The sequence below is a fragment of the Apis cerana genome, linkage group LG4 (genome assembly GCF_029169275.1).
Source record: "Apis cerana isolate GH-2021 linkage group LG4, AcerK_1.0, whole genome shotgun sequence".
Lineage (NCBI taxonomy): Eukaryota > Metazoa > Arthropoda > Insecta > Hymenoptera > Apidae > Apis > Apis cerana.
The window spans coordinates 12744930-12765092 of record NC_083855.1 but is presented as its reverse complement, the minus strand read 5'-3'; the positions used below and the strand labels follow the sequence as shown (position 1 = coordinate 12765092).

Sequence of the window (20163 nt, the reverse complement as noted above, 5' to 3'; positions counted from 1 at the left end):
ACATCCCTTGCTACCTACTGCAAGGGGATTAGACCGACCTTGGCAATGTAGGCAACAACCGACCGCAAACCGCTTTTATTCGAGTTAATATTCTCGACCTGACATCCGCAGGTACGAGAGACCTCGAGAGAGATAGCTTGGCTGAGAAATCGACACCGCGCGAGGTCGGTCAACGATACCGCGATTCTCCCTTTACGTCGAACCGAGACTGCGCATAGTTGACCAACCTCGACGATGCTTTTCTCCATCCATCAAAAGGATCCGTCTACCTTTCTTTCTTTTTTCGCTTCTTCCGATGGAAATATATTCTGTATTCAAAAATTGACGAACAGGTTCAGAATCAAAATTTCGAATTGATTTCATCATTCGAGAAAATAAATAAACGTAGAATTATCCTTATAGAAGTTATATACGTAACTGCAGGATTAATTATCGAGATAGAAAAGTTAAACCGAGCGTTTCATCGCAAAAATGAAATTCGATTCTTGGAGGATAGTTTTATTATATTATAGTTTAGGTAACGGCGAGTGGCCAGTCGCGCTGCGATCCGACGTTTTTTGCCACGCTACGAGCGATAGAGACCACTCGTCTCGGCAAAAAAACGTCACCACTGACGAACCACCACTCGTGCCACAACGATAGAAATACACGCCTACGTATAAAAACGCGTACGAACGAAAATCGTTCGGTCCTACTTCGGGAACGCTTGAACAAGAAATCGAAAGAGAAGATATTAAGAAATTTAGACGAGTTTCGCTTCCTTCGTGTGCTCCGTGCGCGGGTTTACACGATGGAGTGCGTTGATCGAAATGCGCACAGCTGTTACCCATCGCGAGGCGACGGACTAGATTCGCGATTCCAAGGGATCGCCACGTGCCGCTACGAAATTTAAAACAACGTTTCTATCCGCTTGCCTCGATGTTGAAATGTGTCAACGTTTATAAATGCATGTATATTCGAAGGAGCAGAATACGGAATAGGAAACGAGGATTAAATTAAAGGGAATTAAAGAGCGACTTGAAAACGAGAGGAGAAGAATTCCCGCGGAGGAGAATACATTAATTGTATAGCGAGGAGGGAGAGAGACAGAGAGAAAAAAAGAAATCGAATCGTCGCGATCTCTCCCTCTTTTTGTGCCAATTCGCCACAAAGGTAAACCCGCCACGTTCCATCGGCGATTTACTTGTACGTGCCGGCCACGGACGGAATTACCGCGTCGGGGGAGGGAGAGGGTAATTGAGCAATCCTACGTGCAGTTGCTTCTCGGCGCGCGGTTTCACCGATCTCTCTCCCTCTCTCTCTCTTCTTCTGCGCGTCGTTGTCGAAATTCGAAATACGTGGCGGAAATTCGAGGGAGAAAACAAATGGATGGATCGAAAGATGAAAAGGCGAACGGAGAAAAATGAACGAAGAGAGTAAAGCTCGGCTCGCGAGAAACAAAGAAGGCCGCGACGACGAAGAGGGAGAAAACGCTTAGATAAGGAATAATCGTCGTCGCTCGTTAATCATCGTTCCGAATATAGTCGCGGTTTTTCCTTCTCGTTGTACGTATATATATATACATATATTCAGACGGCTCGATCGTTGTACTCGCGACAACGATTGACCTACCTACCTTCCTTCCTTCCAATCGGGTAGAAGAAAACATCATTACTTAATGAGATCATCGTTACGCGCGGGAGAAGGCGATCGCGCGCGTGTTTCCAATGATTAATTCGCCGTTTCAACATCGTTACAACAGGCGAACAATCGTCGACCAACCGACATTCGATACCGGCTCTCTATCGGTTCTACGACCGTGTGTAAAATTTTAATGCCGATCGTTATTCTCCGCTAACTGGTCGCAACGAATACGCGTTGACACCCGCGCGAGATTGCTCGAAACGCGCTTTAAACTCGATTAAGCGATCACCTTCTCTTCCCTTCTCTCGCTAATACACCTTCGAACCGAAAAACGGAGAAGAAAATTTTCGATGGGAAGAAAGAAACGGTGTTTCTTTGCCTCTCGTTAGCAATACGTTCGAGTAATGCTAAATCGAAAAATTTATTTTTTTTTCGCGATGGGGAGAATTTAATAGCTGAGGTAATTCGATAATTTATCGTTGGAAACAACGATGCCGAGTAACGGCAACTAGGGTGAGATCTACCGTGTAATAGATAGGGTTTTAAGAAATTTTTAATAACTCTTTCGATTCAACGAACGGGAAAAAAAAATGTAAAACAGACTCCTGGACGATGCGTGGAGGATAATTTTGCGGATATCGCCACGTAATCTGGCGAGACGACGATGAATCATCGACGTAGTCGTTTAAGCATCGCGGGTAAGCGCCGATAATTTGCATTCGAATTCGACGAATCGAAAAATAAGTCGAATCATCATCCGCGTTCGCATCGATTCATGGCCAGCCATGCTAATAAGACGCCTTATTACGATTTAAATTCGCGCGAAAATAAAGAGAGGAAGGATCGTAAGCGGCCGACATCAGCCTTGAGACCAATGCCGTCGTATCGTAGACGCGATCGATTTTACGTCTTCCCAAGCCTTGTCCCGTCTCTTAAACCTGTCATCGTCGGTTGGACAGGAGCGACGTTCAAGGAACGTCGGGGTTGATAAATGGTGGTTTTCGAAAGATCAAAAGTGGAACAATGTCGCGTTAGTCGCGGGAGGTTGTTAAATTATATTGGCCGGCCGCGCTCTTAAAACACGCGGTGAAACGCGGTACGAAATTGCCCGTATATTATAATCGATGATTCACACGGATTTTCATCGGTAAGTAAGTACGTGGAACTGTACGTGGAAACCGCGAAGCGAATACAGTACGGTATTACAATTAATTCCCGAGAAGTTCGTCAACGGAGGAGGAATTGTTTCACGGATGCTGTATTCAAACGTTGAACGCATCCGTGAATTTGTGTATAGGCGAGAATTTGGACACGATCCAAGATGGATCGAATACGCGTAACCCTCGAGTTATTTAACATACCATCCGTAATATTACCGATTGTCGGTAAACGCAACTCGCCCGCTATTATTCGTTCCCGCGCGTCCAATTATTCGCTCGGGCTTATTAGAGATGTTTGGGCAAACGCGACAAATTGGCCGTATCGAAATTTCCAGGCTTGCGTTAAACCATGTAAACCGGTGAACGCGTCGAAAATTTGGAACGGTTCCAGGTCGATCCAGGAATCACGAACCGCGCATATCGCGCAGGTAATTCTCCCCGCGCACGGCGAATAATTTCATTCTGTCCGATAAACGTTCGACTCTCTCGAATCATCGGACTCGTTCGCGCTTTATACCGCTTATTTCGCGATTAATGAGACTCGCGGTGAATAGATTCGATGAATAGATTCCCCCTTTACTTCTTTTCTATCGGGAAACGCGTATAAAATTTATCGTTACCCGTAGAGACCCGCGTATGCGCGGCAAAATCAAAATCTTCCGCTACGTCTTCCCCAAAAAAGGTTAAAGAAAATTGTGTCCCAAAAAGTTGTATCGAATTTGGAAAATTCGGGTCGTTGTCGAGTCGAGGTTCGTTCGTTTTTTGGAATGTTTCCAAAAACCGTGCCGATCGAATCCAAAAATATTTTCATAGCCCGCTCGTGGGCCAAACGAGGGGAGTGGGGAGGAGGAGAAGGATACGAATGGCATCTAGTTTCTATCGATCGAAGGAGGGAGGAGGGGATTGGTCGGATGGTAATTAAACGCTTGATTTTGTTTACATTCGCTCTATCTTCCTCCCCTTTTCGAGGAGGGGAGGGAACCGGTCCGTGTCAGAAATTTCTATTAAGCGGCGAGCGGAAACGAGTTGGAAGTAATTTCGTTTGGCAGGAGGTGCGCGTTAAAGAAACGATCGGTTAAAATAACACGTTCTTCCCTCCCTTCTCCCCCTCCCCCTCCTTCCACGAGAACAGGGATGAACGGAGTCGTTTCGTTCGAAAAAGCATTAGACCGAGTTATCTCGAAGGATGATCGTGTAAGAAAAGGAAGAAAGCTTGTTTACCTTAACGGGATCTTAATAAGGTTGGCTTTATCGCCAACCTCGCAGGATCATTACGGATCCCATATACGCACGAGCGAGCGATGAACGCCGCGCTTTGCCCGTACCTTCCTCCTCCAACCGTTAATCTACCGAGGCTGGATGGATGGATTCTTCTTCTTCTTCTTCTTCTTCTTCTTCTTCTCGTTCTCGAGGAGAAAATTCGGAAGAAGGATCGGTGGTGAAAAATTGGCGTGACGCGATTCGGAAGGAAGGAGGGGAGGAGGAGGAAGAGAAGGGGGATTTCGCGTGACGTTCCATTTCTCGAACGGATTAAAAAAGGATCCGCATTATTTGGGAACGTTCTTTTCGAAGTAGAAGGAAGAAGAATTCGTTTCCACGTTTCTCCGCTCGATTCTTACGGCGATCACGTCCTCCCGTTCACGAATACTATCCACCGAAACGACGAATTAACTTTGAAAATGTGCCTGTTTACGAGAGAAAATAACAGGGAGAATGACAATGGGCTCGAAAATCCCGAAAAGAATGCACGCGGAGACGGTGGCTGCATAACTAGCAGCCGTACAACCATCAACGATATCTGGCAAACTTTCAGAGAGAGAGAGAGAGAGAGAAAGAGAGAAAATTTGATTTAACGCGTATACATCTTTCCACGTATTCTAGATTTTATCCTAGATTCGTTTAATCCCGCGAAAGAACTCTTTTTTTTTTTTTCGAAAAGAAGAAAAAACGATCCATATATGTACTTCGTTTTCGCCGTTTAAATTGGTAGCGTGAACGGGATCGATTCGCTGGACGACGAGACCACCGCAGTTCGAAACAGTTTTCACACCGAGGACGCGACGTTGCCTTTTTAATTTACGACGAGAGGGATTATTTTCATTGGCCCTCGTTTATCGCGCTATATCCCCTCTCCTCCCCTCCACGACTGCCACCGTCGATTCAGGGAACGGTAAGATTTAGGAGCTCTAAACAGTCATCGTTGCTTAACGAGTCTTAATAAAACGTTTCGGTCGGTTGCCTCGATTTTTCTCTCTCTCTCTCTCTCTCCCTCTCCTTCTCGTTAACCGGATTCGAGAGTTCTCAAGTTGGATCGAATTTTTAAGAAAAATCGGGGGATCGACCAGTGGCGCCGTAAAGCGTGATTTATTACTCGAATCTCCCTTCGCCTCGTTCGTAATTATCCCGTACAGCGCGATATATTATCCAATTTATACCGCGGTGCTCGTCAAGTGGTCGCGACTCGATGTAATTCGCGCAATTTACCGGGACTGATTAGTCGCGGCTGTCGCTAATGCGCGCACGAGAGATAATTATAACATCGAGCAACGGCCACCAGTGCTATCTACCGACAGGTGGAATCGAGAGATATCGCTGTTCGACGTAACGGTGCATAAATCCTTTGAATCGTTAATATTATGTTCTCGTAAAAGAAAAAAAAAGAGAGAGAAAAAGAGAGAAAAGAAGAGGGAGAATAAATAATAAGTTTGGAAAGGAAATTAATTTTAACAAAGATTGAAATACTGGTGAAGAATACTTGGTTATTAGTAGCCGGTTCATAGTCCGTCCCGATAAACACAGAGAATCGTGACACGTTTGCCATAAAACGAAGCTGAAAGTGTCAGTGGATCAAATAACGAGCTAAACGCTCGAACCAGATCCTTATTATTACTATACAACATTCGTAAATTGTGCAATTTGTGAACGAGGAAAAATCGTTCCTAATACGACGGGATATTTATTTGGACTCGATCTGGATGCGATTGATGACGCAACGTTAGCACTCGTCGTGCTAAGAGCGTAACGTTTACGCTCCTTTCCACGTTTTCACGAGAGAAGAAGAAGAAGAAGAAGAAGGAGAAGAAAGAGAGGGAGATCTCGAGGCGCGATCTCGGAATGCGGCTTCCAGAAAACACGTGCTTCTTTTACACCGCTGTCCGACGACGGTGTTTACATAGATGTTCAACCGTCTGTTTGCTCCTTCGTCGTATACACGTATGCCCGGACGCTACTTTACGACGATACTCGCGCGTTGGCACGCATGCCCAATATTTATGCAACACGGTCGGATCGCTCGAGAGGGAGAAGGAGAGATGTGCCGCTTTATCTCGCGCGCCAACTTTATCCGATAACGTCGAGGGGAGTTTTGTCTTTGGCGACAACTCGATTACGTCCTCGTCTTGTCGGCCAGAGGGCATACTTCATCGCGTAGGTATGCTTCTTTTTTTTTCTTTTGTGATTAAACGGTCACCCGTTTAACTCGAATTCTTATCGATCGAAGACGAATCAACTATTTCCAAGTTTTTTTTCCTCTCCTCCCGAGACGACGCGTCGATCAATCGCGATTAAAAACATATCCATATATATATATATATATATACATGTGCGTGCGTGTGTGCATGCGTCCCGCGTCTCGTAAATAATTCATACGAGAGCACGATAATTTATATTACGCGGTACGTTAGCGCCAAGAGAAACAAGTTGCGCGCGTATCTCTCATCGATGTTTTACAAATGCTTGGTTTAATCGCACCACCGATAATAATAAATTTTCCCTGATCGATCGCTGCGACACAAATTTGGGAAATCCCAGCGCCGCTCTGGATTCTAGAGAAAAGGAAAGAGAAGGAAGGAAAAGAGATGTAATAATAAATGCGTCGAGGCTGCGTTGTCCTCGAATCGCCGTTTAAAATCACCACGGTGTAATAAAAGATTGTTTCGTAACGAAAGATCGAGTTCTCGCGAGCATTTTTTTGAAAAGAAAAATAGGGAGGGAAAAAAGGGGAGGGAAAGTGAGAAAAATGAGAACGAAAAGGTAGAAAAGAAGGATCGATCCTGCCTTCTTCCCTCGCTAAGAGGATCGTAAATGTACCCTGCTCCATAAATCAACGCCTCGTTTTAACCACTCGCGCGGAAATATAGGTCGCACCCTTTCGAATTTATATATCCACCTATAAATTCAACCGACAATTCCCGATGGATGCTCAACGTTTGATTAAATCGGCCCCGTTAACGAAGCCTTCTCGTGGACGTGCGTTAATGAAAGACGCGTTTAAAATTAATACCCGTCCGTCTCAGCCGTGTTGATTACCTCCTCGAGTGGAATTTTCACCTTTGACATTTGACACCTCGCGTGTCCCACCTTTCGCGTTCCACACCCAACGATCCACGATCGACGCGTGAAAATGCTGATCGACAGGGGGAGGAGGTGGAGAAGGAGACGCTTTCGACTTCGGGGAGGAGGGGTTTGCGTAATCGAGAATGAAGAAGAAGAAGAAGAAGAAACTATACGCGGAGAGATTTCACAAATTTACGACTCGGGTATTTTTCTCTCCATTTTCATAGCCGATTCGGCTGGTCGTAAATCGATATTCCAGCGTCGCCGTGGAAAGCGACACGACGAAGTCTAATTGGATATCGCGATCGCATCGGCGTGCTCAATTTGTAACGCATGCGAAGGCCAATTAATGGGTTAATTAGCATAGAATTCGAGGGAAAGCACGATCGATCGAGTTGCGCGATTACAGTGATCATTCATTGCGATCTCTTCGCAGACTCTTCGTGTTATTCTTCAAGCGGTGAAAGAATGTAGTAAAACGTATAAAAACGTTAATATATAATTTATTGAACCAAGGTAAACGAAGGTGAGGCTTGTTTGTCCATCGCTTTGTATTCTCCCTATATATATAATATTGCACGCTCGATCGTAGAATTATCGAAAATTGAAACTTTCGGCTCGAAGGAAGTAAGAGAACTGGAGCACAATGCGTACAAAAGTAACGAGCGCGATGAGTTTGGATCTTACGAAGGATTGGCATTCGCGTCGATTCCTCGAAGCGTTTCAACGCGAATATCAATGGCGCGAATCGGGCGATTGATGTGGCCGATTCAGCAGGGAATTCGACGCGACGCGTCATGGATATACGCGCGGCGAAAACAAATGCGCTCCATCCATTCGACGGACTCCCCCCCGATTTTTTCTAATTTGCGACACGCGCATCTGGGATGCGAGTAGAAATTTTTGTTGCCTGGCACGCCTCGGTGACAACAGCCTCGTTGCCCTTCTGTGCGCGCGAGTACGGACACGGTCGTGGCTTAATTGCTTCATTGTTGTTGTTAAACGCGCGGTTACACGCCGCTTTTCTTCTCTCCTCGAAAAACCTGTTCGCGAACCTGTTAACGAACGAGGACTCGCCTCCTCGCGGCTTTACGGCCGTCGATAATGCAAACGGACTCTTTCCCGGATGCGCGTTTCTTTCTTCCTTCCCTTCTTTCGTCCTTTCTTTCCGCGAGAGAAGAAGTTTGATCTTTCGCTTCTCCTCGCCTCCCCCCTCCCTTGCGCGCAAACAACAAACAAACGTGTCAGAGGTGGAAACACGTACATAGAACGCGTGGAAAGGTGCCATCTTTCACGGTGTATACGATAATAGCGCACGCGACAATGGTAATTTTGCACGCAGGGGAGGGGAAGTAATCGCGCGTATCCCCGATTATCAACGCGAAGGGAGGAAAAGAGGCAACGACCCTTGTTTCGAGAATACATTCGAAATTTGCTTATTCGGCCTGCTCCTGTTCCTGCAACCCCTAAATTGGACGAATACGTCGAAGGAAAGAGAGAGAGAGGACGGAGCCGCCACGTGGAGGAACTCTGGAATGGACCTTTTTTCGCTTCTAACTTGAAGAGGCAGCTTTTGTTGCGTCACGGGCGCGCGATTAGTCATATTTCCGAACCCGGCGAGGAATGGAGCAGCCTTGTACCCGTCGGATATTAAACCCTTCTTCTTCTTCTTCTTCTTCTCGACCCTCGGCCGAGAGACCCCTCTTGTAAAAACCGCGATAAAGCGTTGATGAATAAATAATAACGGGCTGAATATACGGGCGAGCGCGGAATTTCGAGTCGAAAAAGCGAGAGGAGAGAGAGAGAGAAACGAACAGAGAAAGAAAGAAGGTTACTTTACGATTCGAAGAACAAAGACGAGGCTCGAATTGATAACCGATACCGAGCATCGTACAATACCCGTACAATACTTTCCCGGATCGAACGAGGATGCCTGGTTGAATAGAAGTTTCTCTAAGAGTTGTTGAAAAAAGAAAAAAAAAAAAAGATTAGGTGGAAGGTCGAAAAAAAGCCGCACGCTGCATGATTGAACGCTGTGCTATACGATAGTACGTATAATACATTTACGACAGAGAGAGAGAGGGGGGAGTGTCGTCGGGGGCCGAGGAGGAGAAGAAGAAAGCGGTAATTACCGGGCGGCATAAAATACGCATGGAGAAAGGTGCGTGGAACGGGCGAAGGGAGCGTGGAACGCGGCGTGTAACGCGGCGTGTAACTCGGCATTCGGAGAGGCGAGCTCGCGGAACAATGGCGCCCATCGGCATCGATTATCTTAATTACCCTCTCACGCCACCACCGGCTGTAAATCGCGAGTCCGGCCGGACACCTGCTCGGTGGTGGAAGCGGCAACGCCGGGCCTCGCGACGCGCGCATCATCGGGCATTATTTCCCCGTCACGGATCGAGCAGAGAGATCGCGACCCTTTATTCCACGACCCGTATATTCGATATTTATCTCTGCCATTGTTTAAATTGCCATCGGCACGGGGGGGTCAATTGGATTCGATCGTCGAGAAAACGTCATCGTTCCATTGTCCCCGCCGAATGGGAACGGACTGTCGCTGCTTCCACTCCGATCGATTAAATTTCGATGACGCATCCGGATCGACACGTTCTTCTCATTCTCCATTCGAGTCCCTGCGAATAGATCGACGGACGGGGCAAGTTTCGAAGAGCGTGAAACGATATTTCAGGGAATCCTTCCTTCCGGCTTATGAGCAACACGTTATTACGACGAGCTATACGACGAGGAATAGGATTATCCTTGAGCGAGGGAGGTAAGCATATGTAAATGATAGGCGTGCACGGGTTGGAAGAGGAGGGGAAAAGGAAAAGAGTCGCGAATGAATAATTTAATCGCGGCGCGGTGGAAACTTTTCGAATGCGTTAAGAGCGCGCGCGCGACTTAGCTGGGGCGGCGAGGGAAAGCGTGGCGCGCGATGGACAACGACCGGGAGAGGACGTCGCGATGAGATAAAAATAGTTGACCCGGTTGAAAATGCACGCTACCGTTTTGAAAGCGCGCGATCGTCCAATTGGTCGGAACCGTGGTCGTCTCGAATCGCATTCGTGCGCGGCGTCATCTGGCTGCTATGAATATTAATAATATCGTAAGAGCCGGCCGCTCCCACGATACGCGTTCAATCCTATTCTCCGTCAAACTCGTATTTTTTAATTCGTTGCCGCTCGAATACGCGTGCACGGATCGTATTTATTACGCTTTTGCCTCGACTTTCTTCCTGCCTTGGGAAGGGGGGAGTTGTTCGAGACCGATGAAAAGCGTTCCAATTTTTGCGACGCGTTAGAAATCGTTAGAAATGGCACATTTCCCGTCTAAACGCTAATAGATATTCCGCGGTCGATCGTTCCGAGACAGGATGAATGGAGCGACCCTATTTGGCCCGAGGAACGAGTTCTTTCATTGAAAACCACCTGAACGAACCTCTTTTTCTCTCTCTCATCCGTGACCCTTCTCTCTCGCGGCTCCTCCTGTCGTCGCTTCGATCGAGTACGAGAAACTCGATGCGAGCCAAACAACAAAAATACTACGCGGTGTTCATTCAGTTGAGCTTCGTGCGCTGCGTATTCCGCGCGTGTCGATCTTGGTCGAAGGTAGAGAAAAGCTTGGAAGGCCGTATATATTGCGTCCCACGCCGCGGAATGCGAACACGTCCGGTTAATTAAAGCGCGAACAAGGCGAATCGTGGATGGTTCCACGGTCGATACTCGGTCGGTACACGGCAGCGGTGTGACCGATCGAACGGGTCGGTCGGATTTTCGAGATATAATTAGTAACCGCGATGAAGGCTGGAGGACGGGAACGAGCGAAAAACGATCATCACGACGATGATGACGTTCCACGATAATTTTCAGCTACGAAGTGGCGGCTATTGTCCTCCCTGTTGAGATCGATCGGCCGATACACGCGGTCGAGGTTCCGCGATAGATTTATCGTGGCTGGTATCAAAGAAGCACGGATAAATAAATCTCCAGCCAGTTTATTTATCTCGAGGACTTTCTAAGGAGTGTCGACGGCTTGTGTGTACCGTGGTCTACAAGGCGTGAATACGAGATGATGTCATCCACCCGTTGCACCTTCTCCCTATTAACGGGCCGGCAACTGTGCGTCGGAGAACTTCTGGATGATCTCATTGGTTGGCGCAAATGAACCGTGTCAAAGTGCACCACGCTACTTGATTCGTTTCGTTTCGTTTCGTTTCGATGGACGAGCCCCGACATTTTTCCCGTTTTCATTGTTCCCATTATATACCCGTTAATCGCGATAGATGGCGAGAAAGAAAGAAGGAAAGGAGGAAAAAAAGATCTGCTCGTGGAATTCGGGAGTAGATTCATCACTCTCCAAGATTTATGAGATGTTTCGCAAGCGTTGCAACCGTCCCCGATTTAGCCTTTGCCTTTGAGATGGAGAACACCGAGCGCGTCATCCGTGTTCCCAGAATCGGAATAATTCGAAAAATTGACATCAGAGGGTTAGGGTATTTCGGAGGGGTGACGTCGACGACGAGGACCAGAAACGACGACCAAAATTGACCATTTCAATTCATTTTTTTAACGAGCTGATATTTCGATAATTCCGTCCCGGAATCGATCGGAAATTAGAAAGGATTACGAGAGAAAGAGTCGAAGATACGACTATGATCGGCGTATGCAACGCGAGGGAAAAGAGAGACGTTGAATCATAAATTATCTGTGAATCGCGAGACTGTGACTAACGCGGACGATCGATCGATCGCCGCGAAGAGCTGTAAACCGTCCTTTCCGATTCACCTTTTGCGAATTAAAATTCCGCGTACCGAACCTCGTGGCACGCAGAATGAAAGACAAAAAAAATATGTCCCGACTGGTAGGAAGCGGGTGATGGAAAAAAGCTGTTTGACAAGTACATCCGGCGAGAGGCCACGTACTCCAAGAATCGAGTTTCACGTGACGAAACCGATGCGTTCCTATTATATTACGCGTACTACACGCGTATATATCCATCGCATCCTTATTAATTATACGGATCCTCTCGAACGTATTCGTTGATAAATTAAAATATATATATATATACATATACAGATTCGAATATTCGAAAGCGAGTAACACTTGTCGATTACGTGTCACATATATTTCACGTTTTTCCTTCCCGTTGATCGAGCTAATTTTTTCACGTTCGTGACCACACGCTCAAAGATAAGCAGCGCAAGCTGTTACGATCGACAAAGTCGTTCCACCATAACGGAAGGAAGCTATTCGAACTTCGGCTCCGCGACGCATTTCACTTTCGCGCGTTTTGGAACCGTGCCAACCTCCACGGTTCGAAAGTACTTTGCTCTTATTTAACGACTTTTTTTTCGCCTCGAAATTCAAACTCGTTTCTCTGCCGATCGTTATCTCGTAATTAACGCGCGAGAAAGAACGTTCAAAACAATCGCCAAACAGAACTCTATCAGAACGATTGCTCCTCGTGCGAGGAAAAACAAATGTGTCACGAACGAATGTCTAAACGTTTCGACTATATATATATATATATATATATATATATATATATATATATATATACACGCATAGAGGTGGTCGGTTTATTACGGGTAGCAAGAACGTCAAATAAATCACTCGTCCCAGCCACGATAAGACAATTGCTACTGTACCAGCCTAGCGATCCTAGTCGCGATAAAGAGTTATAAAGAAAAAACGCGGTTGTAAAATATAGGTTTTCCACGGTTAATCGATCCGGTTATTGGTGGTTCGCACGGTGATTCAACAGGTGCGAGGGTATGATCCGACGATTAAAGTGCCCACCGGTGTCCCGGCCGATCGTCATTCATATCGATTAGCCTGGTGGGCGCGAATCCATTCGCAGAACTTACGACAATGCATTATCAATGACGATCATGGTCATGGTATATGGCCTCCCATGTTCAATGGTAGCGAGTCGCCGGTGGTAGACAGCCTGGCAGCCAGGCGATCCCTTTCTCGGAACGATCAACCTGCCATTCGTATGGGAATCACACGTATCCATCCCTTCCCCTTCGCATCCACTCGCTTTCCTACCTTTCTGCATTTTTCTTCTCTCTCTCTCTCTCTCTTCGATATTGTAATTCTCTCTATATTTCTTTCCGCGAGTAATACCTCGCATCCTTAAAAATATCGATAAAAGAGAGACGCAAGAGCGAGTAACGTCATTTCCCTCTCGCCTTTCTCTCCCCCCTCCCTGGCTTCGAAAAACTCGACTAACCTTCGTTCGAGCTGCCGCTTTCAATTTTGATGATCATCCACTTGACGTCATCTTCGGATATAAATGGAGAGAGAGAGAGAAATTGTGCATCAAGAATAATTGAACGGCGTAGGAAACGAATGAGAAATTAGGGCGGACGATTTAGACGGAAGCGGACGTATTTTTTTTCGGTTTCCTTTTTCACGGAAGATTTTACGCGAGCCGAATTTCCATAATGCAAATAACGGGGTTTCGAAGAGGGGTTTAAAGGAGGACCACCGGGACTAGGATTATTTGGGTGGTCCGGCGGGCCGAGCGATGGCTGGCTCCGATATTTAATAACAGGAGATGCAGCCGGAGTACGGTTGTTAACGTTCGAGAGTAAGGGGTTAAAGTATATTGGTTCCGGTGCAAATTGTTGGCAACATTTGCGAGACGAATTCCAAAATGGGCGCGTTCCGTTTCAACCATGAAACAAATCGAAACGCGCGTACGATGCAATCGTTAGCGTTGCTTTCCTAAAAGTCACGTCGAGGCACCGTGATCTTTTTATAAGGGAGATACACGCGCCTAATATTTTATAGCGGCGCGAAGACAATGCGCGATAATGCAGTTAACGACCGTGCTCGTTCCTACACCCGGCCGGTATGCATATAAACCAGCTTGATCTCCGTTCACGATCTCGCCAGGGTTTCGATCGATGCGAAAGAATTTTCCATTAAATCGGCCGCTCGTTCCGGCTCGCGTGTAAATCAATCGCCGCAATTTCAGGAATCGGGTATTTCGATAAATCGTCGTCGGAGAAGCCTCTCGCAAATTGGCAGGGAAATCGAGCGTGTCTAGTTTCGAATTGGTAAAACGGAAGATGGTTATCGGTTGGAAGAAGAAGCGCGAATTCCTCGGCGAATGAATGGGCGAAACCCCTATCGATGCGGAATAAATAGCGCGTCGACGACCGTCCAAGAATTTTTATCGCCAATTTTCACGAGCTCCGAACGACCCTTGACTCGATTCTTGCCGTTGTAAAACGCGTTCGATTCTTCGAAATTGATTCTCCTTTTACCGCCGTTTTATCGCCACCGTTTACCATTCAATTTAATTATTCTCCAACATGAGACTGGTATCTAATCACGGCCGGGCTCGATAATACCCCGTATTTACTCATCCGTGTACATAACAAAGTTCGACGAGCGGAGAATTAAGTGGGAGAGAAGGATGCGATCTCGAAAAGTAAACGAGTGGAGTTACTCGCGTAGCGAAGGTTTGTGAAGAGAGAGAAAGATAGGGAGAGGCGTTCTTTAAATTCAGCCCATATCTCACCTCTTCCCGAGTCTGATTCCTCGAGTATCATTTATGCGATACCAAGCACTAATTTATTCACGACCTAATTCGCTTTCTGCTTTTTCCGCGGGATCAAAGAGCGTGGACGATACGATATCTTTACGTTTCATCTCGTTCGTACGGCGGGAAGGAGGATTCGAAATGCTTTCGGATCAAAGAGTGGTGAGGTTGTTTTTCTTTTTTTTTTTTTTCGGTGATTAAATTCCTTTCGAGAGGGAACGCGTAACGATGTGTATAAACGTACGATCGTATATAAATATCACGATGCGAACGGACAGAAGCTGCATCTATAATTGCGATAACAACGTCGTTATTCACCGACCTTTCGAAACAATCTCCTCGAGGAGATCCATCTTTTTCCGTCCAACGTTCCACGAGGTGAATTACCGCGTGTATCGACGCGGTGCGAGAGAACGCGACGATAATCGACGTTGCACAACCGACGGATACATCGGTTTTCGAGTAATTGGACGCATTGTGTGCACGTTCGAGCGGCGAACGAGTCAATTCCACCCGTCTTTTCACCGTTTCCCCCATATAAATTATTTCGAGTTTTATCCCGCCGGCTCTTGCCGACACGCTCGTTATCAGATCCGAGTCACTCGGCAAGGGATAAGCGAAAACATACGATCGTTTCTTTGCCTTCGAATCGTTTCCGTTCGATTACTCCGCGCCAGACATTTATTTCGAGCGCACACTCGCCACGCGCGCGGTGGTGGCTGCATTCGCGTTACAGAACGAAATGAAATTTTCGTGAGTCGAGGTCGTTTTTTGCCGTTGCGCGCGCACACATGATCCGCGCAAGCGCGATCGAATGGGATATCTCGAGTGTGGCATGAAACGAACGTGGCACGCGAAAAAGAAACGGGCAGACTGACACGAGTTTCGAGTGTCGGCCGATAGGTTGACGAGCGGCTCGCAGCTGGCAACCATGCGAAACGTCGACGGGACCGAACCACGGCATCCACGGTGAAATTCTCCCTGGATTCGTGTGACGCGTACACGCATGCGCGGTCACAGGGATTGTTTCTATTAAGCGGCTCGAGATCAAAGGATCCAGATGTTGCGCACTGCTATTAAGTAGGTCTCTGTTCTCCTTCCGGACGGCTCGCTCCTCGAGAATGCCGCGTCGCGATGAGATGCAAATTCGTTTATTAACCTTATCTTAGCCAGGAAATCTCCACAGCCACAGCCACAACGTTGGCCAAGGGAGTGTTGGCCCACCCACGATCCAAAGAAAAAAAGCATCGCGATTAATATTTTTTGGATTCCTTCGCTCCTACCCCTCCCTCCCTTCTCTCTCCCTTCCAGTTTATCGCGCGAGCAAATCTTATTTAGCAGTTAGTCAGTGTTTCGAACCGTAACTTCTCTCCGAGAGAGAGAAAGAGAGAGGAAAAAAATTCATCGAGATTTGTTTCTTCTCGTTCATTCAGGACTACGCCGAGGACGAGGACGAGAACGAAGACGAGAGCTCAGCCTCGACCACCCTGTCGAAAATGATGAGCAGCAGCACGACGACCACCACAACGACCACCACCACCACGACCACCACGGCCAGACCCGTGGTTACGCAGAATTACGATTATCGGGATCCGAGAGCGTACGAGGGTGGTGGGACAGGAGCGCAGTACAACGGGTACCAATCGAGAAACGACTATCCCCCGATGTCGGCGCACAGCGTTCACAAGTGGCAGACTCTGGGCACTCGAGAAAGCGTCAAAGAAACCAGGAGCAACATGCAGCAATATAATAAGAACGGGAAGAGTAAGTTGGCTTCGATTTATGTCCTGCACTTGTACCTTTGGCTTCGATCGGCGAAAAAAAAAATATTGCGCACACGTACGCGCAATACGTACACGCAGAGGAGAATCCCGATCCTATGTAGAGAAAAATCTTGCCCCGGCAATATCATAATCGAAATTCCACGCTGTCGATTTATGCAAATATGATGTATCCCGATCTCTCTCTCTTTCTCTCCTAACCGTATCGTTATTGATCGTTATTAAATCGACGATGGTGGTCTCGTCAACGCGATACGTACGTACCATCCTTCCTCCGATAATTACTCCACCGATGTAAATATCGATGGGGGGAAAAAAGGAAACGGTCAAAAAATCGCGACGTAATCGCGAAATTATTCATTTTTTCTTTTTTTTTTTTTGCAGATCCCTTTTTTTCAGATCCCTCTTTACGTCCTCGAGTACAAACAGCGTAGAGTGTATGCACAACCGTCACCGATTGCACAACCGCGTTCACGTTTCCAATGATTCTTCCTCTTCGATCAGCGCGCCAATGCTCGCTTACATGGACGACCTATTAATATGCAAATTAATTACGAGTATTGCGGCAATCCCAGTTTGCCCTCCGACTCCAACTTTCTCGCACGTTACACGACACGATACACCCGACGCGCCCCCGTGCCAATTCGTATCGAGCCGCTCGAATCGATTTGCCGCGCTTTCGACACGCTGTCTACCGCCGATATATTTACTACTCCTTCCCTTGGACGGGATTCCGTTTTGGGGATTAGAGTGCAAACGGGGAGGGAGAGGAAACGAAGAGGCGAAGGGAGGAAATCGAATCGCCTCCTAATAGATCCACCTCGCATTCCGGGATACGGATTTGAATATACTTTGGATGTTCGACGTGCGAGCGTGCTTTAAACTCCGGTGACGGCCGTGCCTCTATTGTAAATGCGCCGATATAATCTCTCGCAGCAGCGGCACGGCTGTGCGAGAGCAACGCCTACGTTGGAAAATTAGCATACAGCCTGATCCTTGGCAACGATTAAAACCAGGAGAAATAATTCCACGGACACGAACTTCCTCCTCCCTCGCGATCCCCTTCTTACTCGATCGACGAAACCGCGTCGAGATTCTCCGGGCTCCTCCGTTGAAATTATCCTCCCTTCTCGTCAAACGACGGACGGAAACGAACGACGTTTTAGCTGGAAGAACGGCCCGAGCCGCCGCCTCTGCTATTTACCTTACTTTCGTCGATTGCTCGGATCGTTGGAAACCGAGGACCGGAGGAATAAGATAACTTCCTCGAATAAAATAACGAGGAGCGGACGTTCTCTCGTTAAACTCTCTCCTCGAGAATCGTTTCCTCGAAACGAGGTTTCAAGTGTTCGCACAACCCTCCGTTTTATTCGCGATTCAAAGACTCGATTCTCGTTACAGCTCGTTCACAATTGGCGGACGATAGTCGCTTAATCGTCTCGCTCGAGTCTTGTGCCCGAACTTGGCCCGATGATTTTAACGTAAACCGTAAACGTGGCAACGTGGCAGACCTCTAGTCCGTAATTACCGACGATATTTGCTTTGTAAAATAAAATACGAGTCTCCTGCTCGTATCCTGGCGACAGTCGATGTTTTATCGACCGGGATCCGTCAACGATCCTCCACGAGATTCTTTCACGGCTTTTTCGATACAGTCGTAGTCCGCGTGATTAATCGATTCTCAGATACAATGTAATTTCTCCCATACGAATAGCCGAGTCCATACAAATTGCAACGAGAGATAGCCGCGGCATAATTATCGACGCTGCGTTAAACGCGTAGAAAGCGATTAGAGGTATCCTCGCGTTGAATCAATAGAAAGCTCGCGTGATTCGTGTCACCGTGCCTTACAGATTCGTTTCGAAATGCCGAGACGAGTTGTCGCGTCGCATCTTCCCTCCTTCCTTCTCCTTCCTTCTCGCTAGAATTTTTTTTACCGACCGAGGTGAAAAAAAAAATTAATTCCTCCGGACGGAATTTTTTATGTTCCAGCGGCGGAAATCCGAGAGGCTCTTCAACACGCGATCAAGGTGTCGCGGGAGGGGAGCTGCCAGTGGCCACGGCCAAGGGTGATTCCAGTTCGCGACGTGTACCCGAGCCCGTCGACCACCTACGTGCCGCACTGCGCCATCTTGCACAGGTGCTCGGATGACACCGGGTGCTGCAGATCGGAAGCCCTCACCTGCGTGCCCAAGCACTCGCATCGAGTCGAGCTTTCCTTCTACGTGAGTACTTAACCGGGGATACCAGCGTTGTTCATCGATCGAATTCGTGTTACGGTGTACGGTACGTGTTACGAGCGCGGATAAAATGGAAACGAGGAAGAGTTTATCGCGAAAGGAGAAAGTACGATTAATCGCGTTGAACGTATTAGGGGAGGGGGGATTTATTAGCTCGCGTGTATTTCGGGTAAAGGTAATTTATGGAACGCTCGATTTATCGAAAACGCGTATCTCGAAACGATTCGCGAAACATTGTCGGCGACGGGCGACGGCCGAGTTTTCTATCTCGAGCGCGCCGTGCCGGTTAATGAATACCGACGTTATCGGCTGAACCGCGAATTCGATGACTGCGCGAGACTGCGCGGTTTATCTCGCGCCAACTAGGGGAAAAAATCGATCGCGTAAATTTCTCGGCTTTCATGCCTGCCCATTAGTGTCACGGAGAACGAGTAGTCGAGCGCGCGGTCGAAGCGATCGTTGGAATGTCGGTGCAATTCCGATTTTTCCTATTTATCCCCGGAGCTGTTCGATACCGCGTGTCAGAATTTATCGCGCGTACAATCGTAACAACTATCGATGATCGATCCCACGGTGTTATTTGTATTCTTCTCGATGCTCGCCCATACTTCCAACTCGATTCATAAAGCTATATTGTATTACCTATATTTGAAACGCTCCACGATTGTTGATCGAACGACACGCGTCTCTCTTCGACGACGGTGGTCCATCGCGTCGCGATGGATACCCGTGCATTATATCCATACGAGGATCCTCCCCTTTCTAAAAGGAATCGCCAAACTCACGGTATCGATATTTTGCGCGCGAAACATTTTAAATCGTTAGGAATTAGTTGGGTCATTCGTTGATATATACATATATATTGGATCATTTCGATGATAGATTTCCAGGGAAGAGGAAGAAGAGCAGACTCGAAGCGAGTAATTAAACTTGGCCAGTTGGTCTTAACGAATCGATTAACTCTGATGGATCTATCGCATTGCCCTGCGATCTGTATGCGTCGTCGATTGGATATAGAACTATAATTTCTTAAACGATTCATCGAATCATCTCTTCGTCCGCTTACTTTTCGCGTCGTCATTCGATACTTGGAGATCGTTACTATTATATGGGAGAAATTTAATAGTTGAATAAAGTTCACTTCGATTTATTTATCGTTCAATAATAATAACTGTAAATAATCGAGTAACGTCTAAGGAAGAAGGGCTGAGAAGCGGATCGAGCGTAACATCGAGCTACTGAAAGCAAATTTGTTCGAAATTTTTAACCAGTTACTTTTTCAACCAGTTGATCGGCAAGTCTCCGTTGATGGAGAGAGTCGAGGAGAAAAATCAGCGCGATATAAATCGTCGATGCGACGCAGACGCGCAATATAATCGCGGAGGATGCAATTTACATTTCGCGGTAATTATCGTCCAAGCACGGCGATCAGCCGTCACTTCTCTCTCTCTCTAACTCTCGAGAAAG

The 20163-nt window shown here is 47.1% G+C and overlaps 1 protein-coding gene across 1 annotated transcript in view; it reads left to right on the top strand.

The window, feature by feature from the left end:
- The window catches only part of LOC108000800 (uncharacterized protein DDB_G0283697), a 46266-nt gene that overhangs the window by 3049 nt on the left and 23054 nt on the right, over nt 1-20163 (top strand). The window contains exons 2-3 of the mRNA XM_017061405.3: nt 16109-16439; nt 18449-18681. Coding sequence (XP_016916894.2) covers nt 16109-16439; nt 18449-18681 — 564 coding nt within the window. The remainder of the gene's footprint in view (nt 1-16108; nt 16440-18448; nt 18682-20163) is intronic.